This window comes from Marmota monax, unplaced genomic scaffold (assembly GCF_021218885.2).
Source record: "Marmota monax isolate L192 unplaced genomic scaffold, Marmota_monax_Labrador192_F-V1.1 WCK01_AAM20220418_F8-fsc00040, whole genome shotgun sequence".
NCBI lineage: Eukaryota > Metazoa > Chordata > Mammalia > Rodentia > Sciuridae > Marmota > Marmota monax.
In genome coordinates, this window is record NW_026692782.1 from 8,663,636 (window position 1) to 8,679,747 (window position 16,112).

General features: G+C 42.7%; 1 protein-coding gene across 5 annotated transcripts in view; it reads right to left on the minus strand.

The window, feature by feature from the left end:
* The window catches only part of Psd3 (pleckstrin and Sec7 domain containing 3), a 564,781-nt gene that overhangs the window by 313,073 nt on the left and 235,596 nt on the right, over positions 1-16,112 (minus strand). For all 5 annotated transcript variants that reach the window (XM_058580396.1, XM_058580395.1, XM_046447763.2 and 2 more), the window contains one exon: positions 15,875-15,983. In XM_058580396.1, coding sequence (XP_058436379.1) covers positions 15,875-15,983 — 109 coding nt within the window. The remainder of the gene's footprint in view (positions 1-15,874; positions 15,984-16,112) is intronic.

Sequence of the window (16,112 nt, forward strand, 5' to 3'; positions counted from 1 at the left end):
AAAACAGCCAAGAGAATAAATTTAAATAATATCACTACCAAAAAAATGTGAGACACCAAAAATTATGTGAAAGATGTTCATTGGCTTCATTTAATCATTTCACATGTGCATCAAAACTTCACATTGTACACCATGATATGCCAACATACATTTTTATTGGTTAATTATATCTTAATAAAGCTCAGGAGAGGATAGATTTAAAATATTTTTAAATAAAATCTCTCCCGTTTGACACAGACCTACACGCCCATGTGCCCAGATATCTCCATCTGAATGTGCCACGGGCATCCCAAAGCAAAACCCAAAAATGTCATCCTTCTTCCTCCTCACCCCCAAACCTGCTCCTTCCTGAAAATTCTGCATGTTGAAAGGCACCCCCATCCACCCAGCAGCCCAAAGCTGAAGCACCCTCAACGCCTCCCTTCCACTCACCCCAATCCCACCAGCTACCAACCTCAGCACCTTCATCTCTCTGCACAAGGCCCCTTTTCCCATCTCCCCTGCCTCAGTTCAGCTCCCCCCTGTGTCCAGTGCATTCCTGTCCTACTCTGGGAGAGATGCAGGTGATCTACCCCTTTCCATTTCTCCTCTTCCCTTAGTAAAAAAATCTCCGGTTTTTAGCTGGCCACATGGCCGCTGGGAAGAAAGATTGAATTTTCATCTTTAAATTACAATTAGTGCATACCCCTTTGCCCTTATAGTTCCTTTCTTCCTCTTTTCTGCTCTCAGGAAAGTAGCTAGAGCTCAGAGGAGGAGAAAATCTCAAGGGATGGCAGACCAACACTCCCCAAGTAGCCAGGACCATCTAACACTGTGAACCAACCCGAGCTCTGAATCATCTATCTAGATTTCTTTCATAGAAGAGAACACATTTATCTTATTCAAGCCAAGGGGTTGTGTGTGTGTGTGTGTGTGTGTGTGTGTACACGGTCTCCAACCTCATGTCTCCATAGCCACACTCCTTCTCTACATTGCTTTTACACTGACTTCCTAAATCCCAAATATGAAGAATCGATTTGCGATTCCTTTTTAGAATCAATAAAAGGCACTCTGTCAGCGACACGGTATGACATATTCCTAATCTGGTCCCTGTGTGCCCCAGGCCTCCTGCATTACTGCAGCTAATCTCAACACGCCATGGTTCGCACAGCTTTATGTAGGCTCCGCAACTGTTGACGGTCACTGTCAAAACAGCCTTCTTCCAGCACTCATTCTAATCGGTCCTCAAAAACTCTGCCCAGGTAGTCCTCTTCCAGGAGGTCTTCCCTCCCAGCTAACTGGGGTGCCCTCGAGAGCTCCCCAAAGCCCCCCAGTTCTTACTTCTGCTGTAGCAAGTGATCATATTCTTTAGAACCATCTGCTTCCCCAGCCAGCCTTTGCAGTCAGGCGGTGCGCTTCCTCTCTATTTCCAACACGGCAACTCCCGGCAGGTGTTGGTGGCACATTGAGAAAGTACACACCCCTGGGAGTGCTTTACTTATACAGAGGAAGCTTCTGGCATGCAATACCAGACAACAGATGAAAATCCAGGCCTCTTGCTTCTTGTCCAAGGCCTATTCCCAGTACCTCAGCATTTCCCCAACTGAGTTCCTACAGCATCTGTTTAGGGAATGTTAATAACATTTGTAAACTAGGCACGGTGGCACATGCCTGTAATCCCAGCAGCTCGGGAGGCTGAGGCAGGAGGATCACAAATTTGAGGTTAGTCTCAGCAACTTAGTGAGATCCTAAGAAATTCAGCAAGACCTTGTCTCAAATTAAACAATAAAAAAATTCTGGAGATGTGGCTCAGTGGTTAAGCACCCCCAGTACCAAAAAATAAATAAGTAGTGTTCATAAAGTGTGGGCCTCTCTTGAAGTTTCACTCCTCCAGCATCTAAGTCTCCCATCCTCCCCTCAGGCTCCTTTCTCCTGGACGCTATTCTACCTGGATGGCCCTGTCCCTTCTCAAGGCTGGTTTCTACACTTTGGCCTTCAGACCCAAGGCCAGAGGAGACCTAAGAGGACTCCCACCCCCACCACACTGTTTTTGTGGCTTTCCATGGTTCTGGGGGATGGAACCTAGGGCCTCACCCGTGCAAGGCAAGTGCTCTACCGCTGAGCTACGCCCCAGCCTCCTCAATACACTTAATGATCCACTAAAATGTGGCTGAAGATTACCCAGAACCCCGCCAGTCTAGGTGCTTCCCTTAGGTCTCCTTTCTAAAACGAGAGGTTCTGCCTCTCACAGTTTTTAGCACTTGTCTCTTTCTTTGTGACTTCCAAAGAACACCTGGAGTGGACCTAGAATGGACCTGCTTTTGAGGCCCTGGTCCCTCAGAGGTGAAGTTGCTGTAAAAGGAGCCAGGTGATCTCTCCTTGGGCTCAGGCTTCTTGCTGCAGTGTTTGTTCTACCATCTCCAACAGGCGATCACGCTCCTCGATAGAGAAAACAGGAGTTTCATGTCTCGGTTTTATCTCAGAAATCTCTGACCATTCATTACCTCCCACGCCCGCAGAAAGGAGCCCAGCCTTACCCCATTCTGTTCTTTTCCAGCCACCATGCAGCTACCGCATCTACCCTTTAGAGCGGGACCCCAAACTCCCGGGAGCTGCATCATCTGAGGGGCTCGCTCCTGTACTAGAATTCTGGGTCACGCAGCAGGATCAGAATTACCAGGGAGACTTACAAGAACCTGAATATTTAACAAGCATCCAAGGTTTCAGTCCATGCCCTGCTTGCAAGGTAGGGCCAGGCAGGACTGGTGCAGCCACGGTCCCCAGAAACTGGCACCTGTGGCCCAAAGCCATCACCTTTGTTGGCTGTAGCCTATAGTACAAAAAGTCTCATTTCTCAATGTGCCGGGGACAGTAGGGTTCACAGAGCTCTGGAGTTTCCTAGAGAACTAGTAACTTACTTGTTAGGTTCAAAACAATCATTTCCTTTTCAAAAATTCCTTGGGCCAATCTGATGTGCACTTCTGGTGAAGATCCACGATTTTAAGAGAGCAATTCTCAACTCTCTTTTTTTCAGGGGGAAAAAAATGCCATTTTATAGCAAAAATTTTGAAATGTCCCTTTTATTATCCTAAAGTAAAATTAATAAAATATGAAACTGTTCTAACTAAAAAATTGAAAACAAACAACATAAATATAATAGAAAGGCAAAATAAAATAATTTTTTTTAATTGTAGATGGACACGATATCTTTATTTTATTTATTTTTATGTTGGGACAGGGATCAAACCCAGTGCCTCACGCATGCTAGGCAAGCACTCTCCCACTGAGCCACAACCCCGGCCCTAAAATGGTTTTCATAACATAAGTAATCAAGTTAGTATTACTGTATCTAAAGGTAGAATCATCCCAAATGATTCAAGCTGTGCAACTGGTGACTCCAAGCAGGAGGACAGACTTTTAGATAGGATATTCTGAAATAATAAACAATTTTTAGGAAATTTCCAAAAACTAAAACCAAAGGATAATCTTCTCTTGATTTGCATGGTAGTTCAAGAAACCTCCCTGATATTTAAAATCATGCAAAAAAATCTGTTTATATAGATATCCTAAGTATTTTTCCCAAACCACATAAATGTTCAACGACACAAAAACAATGCAGCCTGTGGAATTTTTCCTTGCACAATCCTGTCCCACAAGGTGTCGAGCTTGTCTGGCCCCTACAAATTTAAGACTGACCGACAAGGACAGATCCAGTTATGTGGGCCCAGAAACCTACACAATCTGGGGGAAGAGGAAGCACTTTAAAAGAAAATACTGATGGGTCCCCCCAAGAGCCTTTGGAGTTCCATGGCTTGGCCTCATGGTTAACCAACCTCCAGTTGTAGCTTGAGGTTGCAAAATGCAACGGGAATTACGATTAGAAAACAAGAGCCCGAGTATAAAGTCACATGCTGGGACTTCAAACAGCTCAGGTTGCTGTTCCGAAGTTGACCTGGTCTCACTCTCACAAAAAGGCCCAATCTTGCTTTTCAGTTTTTGTCTATGTCTTTGTAGGTCGGGGTTAACTTTCCCCTTTGATTTTGGACGGCAGAGGCAATGTACTGGCATCTTTCCCTCCTACATTGCTGGGTCTGGCTAATGTTTTATTAAAAAATGGAGATTTTAAAAATTGGGGAGATTCATGTGAAATCCAGATGTCAAGCTCCCGTTAAAGAGTGTGACATGATGGGACACTGAGGGTGTGTCATCACTGCAGGGAGGAGAGCAGTGGTGCTTCTAGAGTGCAGGTGCCCTGTCACTGTCTCTGGGTGGTCGTGTGCCCTGCCTTGTGCCCGGTCATGTTTTCCTCCTAAGCCCGCGGGCCTTTGGCCTTATGGCCTCTGCATTGCACTGTTATCCAGGAACACTGCAGAGGACACCGCTGAACACACACCCTGTACAACATTCGGACACCTGGCAACAAAAATTTTGTCAGAGGTGTGGTGACACCTCAAAGACTCAAATTTACTCTAAAAGACAGTGCCTAAAGAACTCTATGTCAGTAGAAGACTAAGCCCTTCAATAGAAAACCTGCAAACAGGAAAAATCTTAAAATGAATCCAAATGACTAACGAATGCATGAAACAAAGCTGGGCTGCAATTGCATCTGGCACAGCAAGTCTCTAGACACAAAATTTCTCCGTTCTCATTGATGCGTAATATTCCATTGCTGCTCCAAACTGAACCGGTCCCACTCTCAAAAAACAGGTTCAGATCCTGCTCTTCAGTGTTTGTTTCCTTGCTTGCTTGTTTTCTCTTTTGAGACAGGATCTCATTAGGTTGCCCAGGCTGACCTCAAACTCCTGGGCTCAAGTGATCCTCCTGCCTTAGCCTCCTGAATAGCTGAATGGCAGGCACATGCCGCTGTTCCCAGCATCTTGGCTTTTCAACATTTGTTTAAAAAAAAAAAACAGGCTAGAGATATAGCAAAATGGTAAAGAAGGTCCTGGGTCTGATCACCAGCAACACAAAAGTAAAATAAAATAAATACATACAGGGTGTGGATGTAGCTCAGTGGCAAAGCATCTGCCTAGCATTTGCAAAGCCCTGAGTTCGACCCACAGTTCTCAGGAAAAAAAAAAAAGGTCAAAAAAAATTAAAATAAACAAATAAATACAACAATGAATACCAGTCTAGGGGAAAAAATGAATCTCCTGGGCAAAATAAAAATAGTGTCCTAGGTAGACAGTAGAAACAAGCTTTCAACAGGTCCTTCACACCAATTCCTGCATCGCTCCCTTGTTAGGTCTACGTATGAAACACTGAGCAGCTTCCAGGAGGCCACTGGGGCTCCTGGCACGACTCATCCTGCAGACACGTGGGCCCATGTGGAATAAGCTGAAGCACTAACTTATTATACCAAAAACCTCAGCCAGACAAAACGTTGACGATCCCTCCCTGGCCCACTTTCCCAAGCCAAGACCACTAAACACCACTTCCCATCAAGCTGGGCCTGTGGTCCGCTGGAGAAGCCCTGGCCAATAAGGGCCACGCATAGTGGGCAAGACTGACAGCTCACTGCATAGCACACACTAAAGCCATTTGTCTGCTTTCCATAACAGGTGGGAAGGAGACCGGGAGTGGAAAGAGGGGAGCAAAATAAATGAGGTGTGCCAAAGATGACAGATCTGCGGCAGGACTAGCATAAAACATGAGCCACTAATAACTGTGGGGGGGGACAAAAACAATAGTCGACAAGGACCGTAGAATTGTTAGACTCGCCTTCTGTCCTTTTGTGTTTGTGGTTTCCCACGCCAAGGCAGGTTTTTCCTGAAGCAATGACCCTAAGAGGTTTCCTGGATCCTGAAGCAAATGTGAAGTTAGACTCGGGCCAGGAGAAGGGTTAAGCTTGCAGGCAGCCTTTTTGGCACCCTGGTCTCCAGGAGTTCTGTACGGCGGAATGGTGTCCGCCCAAATCAATAGGTCTCCATGTTTCCTTGGCACATTCTGTCATCAGGAATTACCCAGATTTTTCCTCACACCACAAGCAAAAAATAATTCCAAGTGGATCATTAATATAAGACGTGGAACTTATAAAACTTGGAAGAAATAAGGGGGTGATTCCTCTTGACCTCGAGTTACACAATGTTTTCTTTGATATGGCAACAAAGTCAAGTTATGAGCTGACGTCATGAACACTTTTTATGCTTACAAATGACACTAGCAAGAATGTAAAAAGACAACCCATGTCATAGGAGAAAATAATCTGCAAATCATGGATGTCACGAGGGACCTGCACACACATTACAGAAAGACCTCTTACCACTCAACCATCAAAAGACAAATGGATTAAAAAACTAGCAAAGGATCTGAATGGCCATCTCTCCAAAGGTAGTACACAGTAAGCCCACGAGCACATAAAAGATGCTCAACATCATCTGTCATGAAGGAAACGCAAAACAAAGTCACCATGAGACACCACTGTCTATCCACTAGGATGATCATAATCAAAATGAAGACCATAACAAAACAAGTATTGGTGAGAATGTGGAGAAACTGGAACCCTCATACACTGCTGGCAGGAATGTAAAGGCGTGCAGCTGCAGAAAACAGTTTAGAAATTCCTCAAAAGGTTTACCAGAGAATCAGCGCATGACTCAACAATTCCAGTCTAGTATACACCCAAGAGAATGAAAACACCCGTCCCCAGGAAGACTGGGACACAAGTGTTCACTACGGCATTATTCACAAAAGTCCAGTTTGGGCAATTCAAATGTCCATCCAATGATGAAGGGATAAATAAATGTGGCCTATCCATATAATTATTATTCCACATAATATATACAATTATTTTTCCATATAATATTATTTCACAATATTATAACACCGAAAATAAAAGGTATGGTATGCTACATACCATAGAGGAAAATGTTATCCTAGTTAAACAAAACACCATTCCATTCTGACGAAGTGTTTAGACTAAGTAAATTAAGAGACTAAATGGAACTCAGTGGTTGTGTAGAATGACTGCTAGTGGGGAATCTTTCCTTTTCAGGGTGAGGGAAATGTCCTACAAGGTGAGTATGGTGAACGTACTAAAACCTATGAATTTTTTACTTTAAATGGCTAATTTGGGAGTTCATAACCCACTTGAATCAAAGTGTGAAATATGATATATCAAGAACTATGTAATGTTTTGAACAACCAACAATAAAAATTTTTTAAAAAGGCTAATTTGTATGGTCTATAAATTATATCTCAATAAAATAAACTAATAATTTTTGTTTAAAAAATTATTCCAGATCACTATTGCAGACAGGGACACAAGATTCCCTCCCCTTCTTCTCTAAGCCCTAGTAAAAACGCAATGCGTATCAAAGAACATCAATTCCTAACTATGTGAAAAAAAGAGGAGTACAACCACAGGCAAGATAAAAGAGAAACTGCAATCCAGAACAAACCCAGAAGTCAAAGAGTCGACAGGTACCTCTGCCTGGAACGGGCGCAGAGCAAGTATCCCATCAACTAACCAAAACACGACCTAGAGATGAGCTTCCAGAGATGGCCTCTCCTTCCCGCCCTCCTACCCAGAGGCTGGAGTGCATGAGGCCCTGAGCATGGGTAAGGTATGTACCTGTCCCCTGCCCATGCCAGCCACATGCCCCCACCTCGCAGATTCAGGCCAGCAGTCCTCTATTGAAAGGCAAGAACCCTGGAGGAGACACACACACTCCACACAGACAGAAAAGCCCAGCCATCTGCCTTTGGGAACTCAGATCTTCACTCTTGTACATGAATGAAAAATAAGCTCCAATAGACATTTGAAGAAAAAACAATGGCTTCTAAGAGAAATTCTAAGATTTAATAAAATAGAACTGACCCTGGAGGAGGCATAAATTCAGGAAGTAGAACACAATCTTAGAAAAAAAATTCTAATTAATTATTTGGAAGAATTAAGCAGTAATTAGATTATGTATGTGTGAAATAGACTACTGAAAAGAATATGGGAATGAGCACATGAAGTTATAAATACAAAACAGAAATTTTATTAGTAAGAATGGCTGATGCTATTTTAAAATAGGAGACAAAAGCCAGGCGTGGTGGTGCACGCCTGTCATCCCAGGGGCTGGGGAGGCTGAAGCAGGAGGATCTCAATTTTGATGACAGCCTTGGCAACTCAGCAATGCCCTAAGCAACTCAGCAAGACCCTGTCTCAAAATAAAATACATTAAGGGCTGGGGATGTGGCTTGGTGGTTCAGCACTCCTGGATTCAATCCTCAGTACTTAATAAAAAGTGCTCTTCTTGCCCCTTGTTTTCACTCCTCTACAGAGAACACTGGATGAGGGGTGGGGGACTTATCAATAATAGTTCATCAGTCCCTGCTTTAAATACTGGCTATAAATCCAATAGCATTGTACTTAACTCATCCAATGACTTTTTTTTTTATTTCATTGTCAGTATTTTTTATTATCCATCCGTCTTACTGGCTCTAAAATATGCATGTCCCTCCTCTTCACACTCTCCTGTTTTATTGCAATGGTTTCTTCTCCAGCTTTTTATCTTTTAAGCAAAACTATTTGATTGTTTCAGATTGTTGTGTTATCTCTAGTCCTTGGGGCCTTGATTTCCCCCTGTGTGGTGTACGTTGATCCCCCCACTTTCCCAGGGAAGCTCTTCTTTTGTGCACCTGAGAATATCATGAGCTCTTCATTTTAGGGAACTTATTTATTAACATGGATTCTTACGCGTCCCAAGTTGTGTGGGTATCCCCAGGGAATTTTACGCTTATGTTAACAGTAACTTCTGAGGCTTCGCTGACCCAAGATCAGTTTTATGTCCATTTTTGGACATGGCACGAAGAGCACACCTGGAGCCCTACCCCATGGTGCTGCAGGTTTGGTTTGGGGTTTCAATCCATAGTTCTAAAAAGCCAGTGGATCAAGCCCCAGAGTCCTGCCCTGCCAGCCTCCAAGCAGAAACCTGGCTCTTCTAGCCCCCTTCTCATGGATGCCCCCAGTTTTGCACACACTTAATTCCCACTTCTGTTCTGGGAGTCAGGAGGCCATCGGGACTATTCCAGTTTGGGTAAAAACCCTTCCCCTGGCCCAGCAAGGGGTCTGCTCCCACTTCACACCTAGCCCCTTCTCTGCCTAGCAAGGGGCTTCCTTTCCTTTGCTGCAAGCTCACCTACCTACCGAGGGTTTTCTGTTTTCCCCTGTTCATCAGTTCAATCTGCCACATTGCATGACATCTCTGAAGACATCTAGCACTCACACTGAACAGGGGATGCAATAGGAATCACCTTATCAAAACCTTTCAACACTCAGACCATGAACTGAAATCTCTAACCCTGAAAAAATTAGAAATCTGGGCAATTATCAGAAACAATATATATCCAATCAGAAAGGATAAAGAGGTAGACCAAAAATTTAAAAAAACAACATGTAACAAGACTCAGAAAATACTAGAAACAGATCTTGATCGTTCTATGAATGACGGAAAACTACTTTTCTAAAATTCCATTACTTGTGAATATACTGGCAGAATATCACATTTAAAATTATATAAATGACTTCAAAGAACTTATAAAACATTGGCCGTGGACTGACACAGTCTTAAGAATGCAGAACTATACCTTTCCATCCCCCTCTCTTATTCATTCCACTTTGGATTTAAATTTCCATTCATGCCTTTGGTATGACATTAACATCATAATCTTCATTCAAGAAGATTAACAATGATAAAATGACAACAAATGTTAAAATGATGACAAATGATAAAATGATTAACAATGACGAGCTCAACACGTGATTCCCAGCCAAAGACTCTGTGCAGGTTCTTTCTCTCCTGTCAGAGACTTTGTTTTTGTTGTTCCCAAGGTCAGAGCTCAAAGGTCTTCTCCTTTAAAAGAGAAGCCCAGTGCACACTGTGTATTAAACCAAGGACTCAGGGCTAAAGAAGAGAGTGTGAGTTTTGAAATGCACCATGCAAAATCTGCCACTTGTGCAAGTCATGTTCTCATTTCAGTCAACTACTTTCTTAAAAAGCATAAACACAAGATCCCTAATCTGCTTGATTTTCCAAAGAGTGAAAGAGCAGGCCATGAACATCGGTGTGCAAGTCTGCACAGGCATGATTCATTTCCCTTGAGCAAACAAACATCAAGGAACAGATAGCCAGGTAGTGCAAAGGACAACCAAAAGACACCTGTTGAACTTCTTAGGTGGTTTTCAAAATACTGAGCCACATACATCTCACCACTAGAGGATCAAGGGTTCCAGTGGCTACAAGTTCTTACCAACAACCCTATTGGGGTCTTTTTAATTCTAGCCATTCTAGGAATGTGCTGTGATGTGTCACTGTGATCTTAATTCCATCCCTCTAAGGATGAAATATGCTGAGCATCCATTCACATGTTTTCCTGCCATTTAGATATCTTCGCTGGAGAAGCATCTGTTCAAATCTTTTGCCTCCTTCCTGTTTTCACTGGGCTGTCCACCTTCTTATAGTTGAGATGAAACAGTTCTCTGTATACTCTAGATGCAAGCCACTTGTCAGACTTCCAACACAAAATGTCAACAAACAGTTCAGAAACCCTGACCTGAACAACTCTGCCGAAAACAACATTATGCTTCCAGGAGTCTCGTACATAACAATTCACTCTATATTTTAAGGCCAGTTCTTAACACTGACATGAAGTATTTTTCAAATCACATTCTCCAGAATCCATTTATATCTAAGCCCAATGAGCACCTTGGCTACTCATTCATACTCATGGCCATAAATCATCAGAGGCAAGATCTGTTCATACAGCACCATTCAGAGTAAATTCCCTCCAAAACAAAATAGCATTTTTTAAAAGCTTAGCACTTGTGCTATCTTGAAAACTAGCCAGAGGCATCCAATCTTTACAGAACCTTAAAATATGACACTTTTCCTATGACTTCCCTGCTGGTTTTATCTTGCAATGATGGATCCTATCAGTCCAGGTGAAGGTGGGAGATGGATGACAATATGAAAACAGTTCTTCCTTCTTCTTTGAGTATCTACGTATCCAACCCACAGAAGAGCCCTACAGGTCTCCCTCAGAACCCATTTATTCTCATTTTATATTCCCACAACACAACCGTCTACAGCAAGTTTCTTTGGGGGTGGTGGGGAGGCTGTGATTCCTAAACCCTGCCAGTCTGAGTCTGTCTTTCCACAGGGGTCTGCAGGATAAAACACCAAACACCAATTCAGAAGCAAGAAACCGAGATGATGGGCCCACATCTGCCAAAAGAGTTTGGGGGAGAGGGGGCAAGTTATTCCATTCTCTTGAGTCCTCAGTTTCCTCATCCATACACTGCAGAGGTGATTTCTAGTATTTCTTCCAACACAAATATTCTCCTAGCCTGATTACAAAAACTGGCTTCCTGACACCTAAAACTGATTGAGTCCCATGTCCCTATGAAGAGGTCACTGCCATGACCCCTATTTTACAGGGAGGCAATTAAGTAACTTGTCCTTAGGTATCTAACGAAGGCCAGGACCCATGCTCTGCCACTGCCACAGACACTTGGCCTTCAATAAACTGAGAGGAACAGCACATACTTTGCAGCAGCCCAATTAGTAGTGAAGGGTCCTTTCTGATGGTCTATGAGCTCCTAAAACACACACAAACTCTAAAAGGCAAATTTGGGGTCCTTTATGAAGTTTTAAAATCTCCAAACAACTCTGTAACCCCGGAGGGCACCATCTTAACTCACTCCATCCAATACCCTCATTCTATGGATTGCCTCATGGATAAGAGGACTGCTTTGGAATCTGGGTCTCCCAGGGGCTATCGGAGACCTTTTAAAGCATCTAAACTATGCACCTTGAGGCAGGTTCTTTAATAATCTCTGGAGTTCATTTTCTCCTCCTACTTATCTCAAAAAAGTTTAGAAATCAATACGTTAGGCATGTAGGAGATTGTGTCTCCTGCTAGCAGTTAATGACATGAGGGTGACTCCGTGTCTCAGCCCCTCTGAGGCCCTTTCACTCTCTCACACACTTCCAGGGGTCACCTGTCCTCCCTACAAGCTGATGAGACTTTTACTCTTCTTCAAAGGCTTCCTCGACATTTCTTCTGGATTTTGACAGAGAGAGACCACCAACTTTGGCCATGCTAGTCTAAGAAGTCTATACAGAATGTACCTCCTGCTAAAGTGTAGTCCACGTGACTGATGTAGGAAAGCAACACCAATCACCCCAGCACAGCAACCCAGAGAGGAACAACAGGATGAGCAGGGCTTAGGGGCAGGGGCCAGATACTGTCACCCAAACCATAATGAATGTCAGTCTGGTTAGCCCTGGATCAGTCACCTGCCTCTAGCGACTTCCTGCCTTCTCACTGGAGTCACAATTACCAGCTACTTCTCTTGCCCTTGCAAAGCTCCCAAGGCTGGGACAGCTCCCAGAACGTGACAAGAACTGAAACTGGAGAAGTATGGCCACCCGCTTCCTTCACCGTACTGATGAATGGATCATGAGAATGCAGAGCTTTGTTGCCAGCCAAGTGACTCTTACCAGGGATCATGGGGTTCTCCCAGACCCTGGCCAATACCCCCTGCCCTTAGTCACTGAAGCCCCGACTAAGCAACAGCTTGCAAAGCATCCTGAACTGTTTTCCCTAGAACCTGCCACCCACATCTCATGTTCAATCCCTGCTCAGAGGCAAAGTCTAAGCCCTGTCTCTCTACATCAGCAGCAGTTTCGTTGGTGTCCCTGGGGATCATGAACCAACTAACCTCTCCCTAACCTAACCACACCATTACTAGGCTATCAGGTTGCCTGCTGGGCAGCATTCAACAGTGACCATCAGGATTGCCATTTCTTCAAAAGATGGGGCAGTTTAAGGCACTGTCAAGAAAGAGCATTAAAGTTGCAGGAACAAGCTAACATCCAAAACAATCAACAGCCTGGTGACAGCTTCTAGTGCTCATTTAATCTATTCCCCCCCCCCCACCAAAAAAAAAAAATCTGTTGGAAGAAGTATGTATAGCACTCAAATTCCAACAGGAACACTTTCCTGTTTCCTCTACTACATACCTCTGTGGTCTTCTGAGTCTGGAAAGGGTTCAGATGACAGACAAATGCCCCATACAAAGGAACTTCAGGAACATATTTGAAAGAATTAAAAAGTGCATCATTTCTGGTAAGATATGAAGAGTTTTGTTCCAGAAGTCCATAGAAACTTGCATCTAGCTCCCATCCTATGGTAAGCAACAGCTTCTGCCGCCCCGTTCCAGTTTTCAGATCAAGTACTCTTGATTTGTCTACCTTAAACACTAGTTCAGACATTTCGCCACACCTACCTGGACAAAATGCACCCTGCTCTAGAAAGCCTGATGTGACATGACTCCTTTCTAACTGCAATATTTCTGAACTCATCTCTCACCAATAATGCCTGCAACCCACCATGCGAGAAGTCTTTCAGCTCCTCAACTAATTTATACTTCCTGTCACTACACCCTTGCTCCTGCCATTCCCTCAACATAAAATGCCATCCCCAAAGCTCTATTAATCTAAGTTCTAGGCATCCTTTAAGACTAGGTCACCCCACCTTCTCCATGAAGCCACCATCAGCCCAGCTAAAAGTGAGCATTCTTTCCCTCTGGTCATTTATCAACACACTGCTTCTTCCCAATCACAAAATAAGCAAATACCAGGCAAGAACCACACCCTGTACTTCTTTGTCCCCTCCTAGTGCCCCACACACGTGACTAGCATGTAACACGTACTCATTAAGTGTACCTGCTCTGTGAATGCATGAACACGTTAACACTTGCAGAACAACATCACACCAGAAACAACTACCATCACCCACGTTCACCAAAGCAAATAGGAAACAAATTTTAAAATGGCATTTTGATTTGCCTCAGTATTACATACTGAGTTGGTAATGTAGGAAAGACTACTCAAAACCTATGAGTAAGAAAGAATCAATCTCCCCAGGAATAAGACAGAGCACTATAGAGACATGGTGTTGTCTCTACATAGCTAGATAAAAACTGTGTTTTATCACAGGCAAAAATCACAACATGGCACTCTAAGTTAAGACTATGCCAAAGAGTTTTAAACCTTCTTGGCGTGACTATAATCAGTATGCTCTGTCTAAGAAATAGTGGCTAGGTGTTTCAGTGCCCCAAACTGCAAGCCCAGAATAGTCAGGTATTTAGACCACATGATAAAGAACACAAATGGCTATGCCATATGACAAGCATTGTAGATGTATTATGGAAAACATTCCCCTCTCAATTGGGACACTATGATACAAGCTGAATGAGTTTTAAAAATAATTTTAGTTGTTTTATATTATATCTAAAGGATCCCAGCTATTGAAGTGTGATAAATATTCATTTTAAGCTAAAAGAAATTACTAAATGGTGATGTTATGTTGCCTTCTTAGCATCCCCAAATATTATGAGGTTACTATATGATCCCAAGTAATATCTAAGATGGAACTGTACAGCTATTATTTGGCTATTTCAACTGAAACAGAAAGCACTGAAGGTCAGATTCCTTGTCCACCAAAAACAGAAATCCAGGTCAGATAATGACATGGCTAAGGAAAATCAGGGTTGTGTTTCTAAACATCAGCCTCAAAGTCAGGGACACCAACACCAACACTATCGTCATCATCATCATCACAAATAACAAAGGAAAGAAAGACTTTTACAGTACTTGTTATCTACCAAGCATGGCTCTGAGATCTTCACATATCAACTTAACAAATCTCCAGAAGAACTCTGAGTCATGTGTCACCAAAATCCAAGTTGCAGATGAGAAAACTGAAGTTGGATAATTTACACAAGGTCGCACGGCTTGCAAGTTACAAGGCCAGACTCAAGCTCAGGAAGTCAAGCTCAGAGCCCAGGCTCTTCCCCATGTGCATCAGCTCTTACCCATGTGCATCAGCACTTTCCCATCTACATCCCAAGGTAGGCTCACATCCCTGTTCCCATCAGCCTTCCAAAGACACACCCAAATGCTCTGAAAATCTGATAAAGATATTTGTAGGTCTGAAGTTCCTCCTTTTAGGAAAACACCTTCAAAAATGCAATACCTGAACTGACTAAAGGTATGAACTGTGGGGTCAGGCAGGCCTGAGTAAAGGCCTGGCTCCACTGCATGAGTGATTCTAATGGTAAGGTATTATTTCAGCCTCCTCATCTGGAAAATGCAGATAGTAACAATGTATAAGATGATTGTGAGGATCAAATGAGATACTACATGCAAAGTCCTCAGCAAAGTCTGAGGCACATAACAAATAATCTAGTAAAACAGTTAGTACAGTTACTATCACTTGTAATAGTTCCACTTGTTCTAAATTTCCTTGTTTCTAACTGAAGGATATTGCTTTAAATTCTAAAATACCAGAATGTGATTACCAGACTACACCAATATTGTTTTAACCAAGGATAGCCACAAAGTAAGACTTGCACTATCTGAAAATAATTGTAAAAATATTTCTTAATAATACTCAATGGTAGCTGAAAATTAGTATCAAAAAATATCTCGCATGTGTGAGACCCTGGGTTCAATCCAAAGCACCACATAAAAACAAATAAGTGAAATAAAGGTACTGTGTCCAATTACAACTAAAAAATAAATATTAAAAAAATATAGTGATAAACAATGATAACTATGGAAAGGGGCAACCTTATGAGAATTAGTTAATTCCTGAAATTTTAAATATCAGAAGCTGAGCAGTCTTCAAACAAAGAAAATGACTTGAAATTACCGAGAACAAGCTACAAGAATTATATCCAATATCTCTGAACTCTACACATTTGGAATATTGTTTTGATGAATAATTAGAGCAAACAGGTTTCACTGAGACAAGAAAGAAACACAAGTGGAGAAAACGCACTCAGATATCGGAAGCACTGTGTTCTTTTAACTGGGGGAGTAGGTTGGGAAATACTTACTAGTATCTGGAGTCTTCTCTTCAGATCTGCCAAATAAAAATTCGTATTTGGCCTTGGCAACACTCTGGGAATGTGCTGATGCACTGTTAACCCAAACGAACGTCTCTGCCTGCAAATTGAGAACAAAAAAAGATGACATTAAAAATGTATCAAAAGTACATAGTAAAACAAACTCACAGGAGCACGATCAAGCACACACACAGCCCACATTTGATAGAATCTATATCACACTCAAAAG